We start from the raw sequence: 5,685 nt of genomic DNA, 5'->3' as shown, positions 1-5,685 counted from the left end.
GAAAACCGCTAAGTTAAAAAAAAAAAAAAAAAAAAAAAAAAATTTAAATCTTCCTGTCTGTGCTTTCTTTCGGCTGCTGTTCACAATGGATAATAATTCTTACATTAAGCCCCTTCGGCCCTCCAGGGAAATCAAAATTGTAATATCAGTTTGCTTTTTATTGGCTCGGCTCTACGATCTCGGCGGCTGCGTCTTTGTTATGGTCCCCGGCGCGGTGACATTCAGCGCTGTCTGCGCAGTGCCCCCGCACCGCCGGGCCGGGCCCCGAAGGCCGCCGGCTGCTGCTGCTGCCAACGGGGGGAGGGGGATGGCACGGGGGGCACGGAGAGCACGGGAACCCCCTCGGGGCGCTGCCGAACCTTTGGCAGCGGAGCCGCTCCGGAGCCGTTCGAGCTCGGCCCTTCTGGATTGAAGTTACCGGGATCCGCGTGGGCAGAGCGGGCACGGGGATGCGGGACCCGGAGCACAGACCCCGGGACGCGGAGGAGGGGAAATGGGAAGCACGGCCCTGGGCCGCCCGGAGGAGCCCCACGCCCGCCGTGCCCCGCAACCGCCCGGCCCGCCCCGCTCCACCTGCCCGGAGGAGGTCACGTTCCAATCCCGCACCGCAGCGGCTCCCACCGCACACCGGGCAGGGAAGGGCCGGGATCCCCGCCCCGCCGCACGGCCACACGTGGGCCCGACCGCCTCGCGTGGAGGGAGCCCCGCGCTGCTCTCCATCCGCTCACGCGAGCGGCGAGAACGCGCAGCGCACAGCGGGAGCCCCGCACGCACGCCGCCGCCGGTTGAGGCTTCCGGCACCGGGCGGGGGGAACGCGCCGCCGGACCGGGGGTCACCCCGCAACGCCGGCTAGAAGACCAACGCCAACACAACGCCAATTTATCCGCCGTGGGCCGGGACCACGGGAGGAAGAGGCGGCGGGCCCGTGCGGTGCGGGGCAACGAGGAGCCTTCCGGGGGGGCTCAATCCCCACGCATCCTCGGGGCGGGTTCCGCACCGGCACCTCCGGCCCCGCCGCTCCCTCCGGCCGCGCACCTGCCCTCCCCGCGGGGCCGTGCTGAGTCACGCGTGGGGCGGGGGCCGGGCCGCTCGCGCGTGCCCCCCCCTCCACCCCGCGCCCGCCCCCCCTCCCCGCCTCGCTCCCCGGCAGCGCTGCGCCAATCCCCCGGCCCCGCCGTTGACGGGCAGCCGGGCCCGGGAGGCGCCGCCTCCCTGACGTCTCGCTCCGGGATTTGCATGGGTTGCGGTGCCGCGGCCGCCGCGCAGTGTCTGTCGGTTCGGCGGCGGGAGCTGCCGGAGCCCGAGCCCCGCTCGGCCGCAGCGGGCAGTGCGGACGCCCGGCTCGGCCCTTCCCGAGCGCAGCATGGAGCTGCCGGCGGTGGGCGAGCACGTCTTCGCCGTGGAGAGCATCGAGAAGAAGCGGATCCGAAAGGTGCGGAGGGAAAGAGGCGGGGAGGCGGGGAGGGGGGCCGCGGGCGGGCGGGCGGTGGGTCCCGCTGAACGCCGTGTCTTTGCCTCCCGCGCTCCGCAGGGCAGAGTGGAGTACCTGGTGAAATGGAGGGGATGGTCGCCCAAGTGAGTACCGGGCGGGGGACGCGCGGCGAGCAGCCCCGGGGCGCCCCGGCGGGGTTCGGGCGGGCGGCGGGAGGCGGCGGCGGGGCCCGGGCGGGCGGCGGCGGGAGCGGAGCGAGGCGGGAGGCGGCGGCTGATGTGCACCAGAAAATGGCTCCTTCCCCCTTTCCCTCCTCGGGAGCCGGGCTCCATATTGCAGAACCGAGCGGGGGGGGCGGGGGGGTGGGAAGGGGGGAAATAAGGGCTAAAATAAAACCGCGCGGCCCCGCGGGTCGGATCGGGATGGTCGCTCCGGGTGGCAGCGGACGGTGCGGTCGCGGAGCGCTCGGGGCTGCGTGACACAGCCGGGGGGGGAGGCGGGGAGGGGAGGGGGCCCCGCGCGTCGGACCCCGCGGCCGCGTCCCTCCTCCGCGCCGGGGCCGCTTTAATGGGTCCGGGAAAGGGGATTTGGAAAATTTCATCATGACATGCTTAGAATTCCTCCGGAATAATAACTGCGCTAAATAAACAGTCCTGTCCCCGGCGTGCCCCCCCTTCCTTCTTTCCCCCCCTCCCCCCGCCCATCCCCCTCCCGCGGGACCGAACCCCGGGCGCGAGCTGCGAAGCGGGCCCGGGGCACCCGGCGAGAACGGCCCCGACCCCTACACCGCGCCCGGCCCCCGTCTGACCGCTACCCCCGTCCCCTCCGCAAGGTATAACACGTGGGAGCCGGAGGAGAACATCCTGGACCCCCGGCTGCTGATCGCCTTCCAGAACAGGTGAGCGGCGGGTGCCCGGCCCCGCGCCCGGCCGTGCAATTGTAGATGCGTCACGGGGCCGTTCGCCGCCCGGGGGCCGCGCAGGGGCGGACGGGGGGGCGGAGGGTGCGGGACGGGCCCGGGGGGGCGCGGCCCCGACGGGGCGGGTGCGGGGCGCGGGGCCGGGAGACGCCTCCGGTGCGCGATCCCCGAGCCGCTCTCCCCCCACGCCGCGCTCGGCTGCTGCCCGCGCGGGGATTCGATGCCTGCGAGTGGAGGAGGCGGTGCTGCTGCTGCGCTCCAACTGCTTTTTTTTTTTTTTCTTCTTCTTCTTCTTTTTTTTTTTTTTTTTTTTCCTTTCCATGCATTTATTTCCTGTCGTATTTTGGCGCAAACTGTAAACTTCACCCCTCGCCGCGGCGGGGGGAGGCAGTGGCAGGGATGCCGTCCTGCAGGCACGTCCCACCCCAGCCCTCTTGCGGGACCCCTTCCTGCCGCCCCGCACCTGCGGCTCCGGCCCATTCCCACCCCCCAAACCCTTCCCCCCCCCCGACACCCAGACCGTGGCACCGCAGGGTGGGAGGTGCGGTGTGGGGGCTTGCAGCCTCACCGTGATGCTGTGTTCCTGCAGGGAGAGGCAGGAGCAACTGATGGGATACCGCAAGCGGGGCCCCAAGCCGAAGCCGCTCGTCGTGCAGGTAAAGGCGATGGGGAGTGGGTCCCGGGGGGCTGCTTTCCTTTCCACGGGTTGCATCATATAAAGGAGCTGCGTGCAGCACCCAGGGGATGCGTCCCCAGTGCCAAGCTCATGGTGCAGCCCCCGGGCACGGGGCAGTGTGAGGCTGGGTGGCATTAGCAGGCTGCTGGCCCCGGCTGGATTCTGTTCCCAGGCAGCTGATTGAAGGGGGCTTTTCTTCTTTTCATTGCTTCATTAATCCGGAGCAATGCGGGGCCTGGAAGTGGGCGCGGGTTGGGCTGCGCGGTGCACTGAGCGTGCCGGGGGTGGCACCTGTGGCGGGGCCTGGCCAGGCTCAGCCCTCGGCTTTGTGTTGCAGCTGCCCTCCTTCGCCCGCCGCTCCAACATCCTGACAGGGCTGCAGGACCCCACTGTGGACACCCGGCCGAAGCTGGACCTCGGCTCCTCCGGTAAGAGCCAGCAGCACCAGTATGAGCTCAACAGCAAGAAGCACCACCAGTACCAGCCCAACGGCAAGGAGAGCGGCGTGAAGCACCAGTCCCACAGCAAGGGCAAGTACTACTACCAGCTCAACAGCAAGAAGCACCACCACTACCAGCCTGACCCCAAGATGTATGAGCCCCACTACCATCCCAGCAGCAAGGAGCCGCAGGGCCAGGCCTGCTTGGACAGCACCAAGAGCCCCCTGGGCACCCACCCGGACAAGTGGGCGCACGGCGCGGCCAAGAACCTGTTGGGCCCAGTCAAGAACCTCGCTGCTGAGAGTAAGAACGGGGCTGAGAAGAACCTGTCCAGTGGCACCGGGCCCCCCCCTCGGGACAGGGTCACCAGCAACGGGCTTGGGGGCAAGATGAAGATCGTCAAGAACAAAAACAAGAACGGGCGCATCGTGATCGTCATGAGCAAGTACATGGAGAATGGCATGCAGGCGGTGAAGATCAAGTCTGGGGAGCCACCCCGGAAGCGGGCGCCAGAGGAGAGGACTGCTAAGAAGGGCGGGGAGGAGAAGCTGGAGGCCTGGAGGAAGCCGGGCGAGGAGAGGGCGGTGGGCAGCAACGGCCTGAGCGCTGCGGAGGGTGAGAGCAGGCAGCCCGCTGCTGAGCTGCAGGAGGGCCCCAGGAAGCCCTCTCCGAGCAAGGAGCTGCCCCTGCCCGTGGCTGAGCAGCCGCTACAGCTTACCACCAAGCCAGACCTCGTGCCCTGGTCGCTGAGCCCCGGGCACGAGCACAGCCCGTCCTCCATGGGACTGAACCTCTCAAGCCCCAGCGCACGCAAGCGCTGCCTGTCAGAGCCACACGGGGACCGTGAGCCGGGCAAGAAGCGCCTGACATCACGCAGCATCAGTGCCCCCACCTGCCTCGGCCCTGAGCGGCCGGAGCTGCCCGCCCAGCCCGAGGTCATCCTGCTGGACTCAGACCTGGACGAGCCCATAGACTTGCGCTGCGTCAAGCCACGGGCGGAGGGCAAGGCGGCCCTGGTGCAGGTGAAGCCGGAGGAGCCGCCGGTGCCGGCAGAGCAGCCGCCCGTAGAGCCCCAGCAGCAACCCAGGCAGGCGGCCGAGGAGGAGGAGGAGGAGGAGACCGAAGGCCTGCAGGAATTCAAGCCCTTCTTTGGGAATATAATTATCACAGACGTGACCGCGAACTGCCTGACCGTCACCTTCAAGGAGTACGTGACGGTGTGAGGCGGCTGCTCCCCATGGGAGCGCAGCCCCGCTGCTGCCCCGTCCCCAAAGCCTACGTGGGGTGGCATCTCCGGCCCCGGTCACTGCGGGATGTGGGGCCCTGCACTGCCCCACACGGTGCCCACTGCTGCTGCTCCCACTGCGGGTGCTGTGGGGCTGCCCTGGGCGCTATGGGGCCGGGCGGTTACTCAGAGTTATAGTATTATATTTTAACAGTGCTAACTTGTCGAGTGATTCTTGCTCCCGTTTGTACGTGGTGTTATTGAAATGTATTGTTTGAGCTGAAGGCTGGTCGCCCTCCGACTGTGCTAATATATTTATTTGTAGGTATTTATATAATGAAATATAAAGCCTAGATTTATGGAGTCCCTAGATCACCTTATAAACTATATCAGACGACTATTTTCTGTTCTCCTTTTTAACCATTTGGCATTTGTTAGTCTCGTCCCCCCCCCCCCACGCCCCGCAGGACCATCCCTGGTATATATTTTTTGATACTGTACACATGTGGTGTTTCTATGTGCAAAAAAAAAAAGAAAAAAAATCGTTATCTAAAGCTAAACGAGCTATTATAGAAATTGCTGCTATTAGAAATGTCTAAACTATAAGCTTCCAGTTATTAATTGCTTGAATGTAAATATTAAATGGAGATGTTTGAAAGTGCATTTGATGTCTGCGGCGGGTTGGGTCGGACAGCAGAGCCCGGCTGCTCCCAGGGCTGCATCACGGGGGAGAAATGTATCATGCAATCATTGCAAAGGATTATAAACCTTTATAAAAGCTATCAGGATTTGGAGTGCGTTTGTTACTGCATACAAACAGCAGGGCTGTGCTGGGGGGTCCCAAGCATCGCTGTGGGTGACAGCAGGGTTGAGGTGCAGCGCTGAGATGCAGAGTTTGGGAGTGACTTCCCCCCAAAGCCTGGGGGTCCCCATGTCCTTTGAGGTGGTGGCTTCTTGGAACCGTGTGCTTGCAGGAGTGCTGTGGGGTCAGT

The 5,685-nt window shown here is 65.4% G+C and overlaps 1 protein-coding gene across 1 annotated transcript; it reads left to right on the top strand.

Moving 5' to 3' along the window:
• Positions 1-1,206: 1,206 nt before the first annotated feature.
• CBX4 (chromobox 4) lies at positions 1,207-5,475 on the top strand. The gene is made up of 5 exons (XM_031598939.2): positions 1,207-1,433; positions 1,533-1,576; positions 2,266-2,331; positions 2,942-3,008; positions 3,366-5,475. The coding sequence occupies exons 1-5, from the start codon at positions 1,365-1,367 to the stop codon at positions 4,689-4,691; spliced, it is 1,572 nt and encodes a 523-aa protein (XP_031454799.1). The 5' UTR covers positions 1,207-1,364; the 3' UTR covers positions 4,692-5,475.
• Positions 5,476-5,685: the final 210 nt, after the last annotated feature.

This window comes from Phasianus colchicus, chromosome 20, assembly GCF_987193195.1.
Source record: "Phasianus colchicus chromosome 20, bPhaCol1.hap1.1, whole genome shotgun sequence".
NCBI classification, from domain to species: Eukaryota; Metazoa; Chordata; class Aves; order Galliformes; family Phasianidae; genus Phasianus; species Phasianus colchicus.
This window is presented reverse-complemented; position numbering and strand designations above follow the sequence as displayed.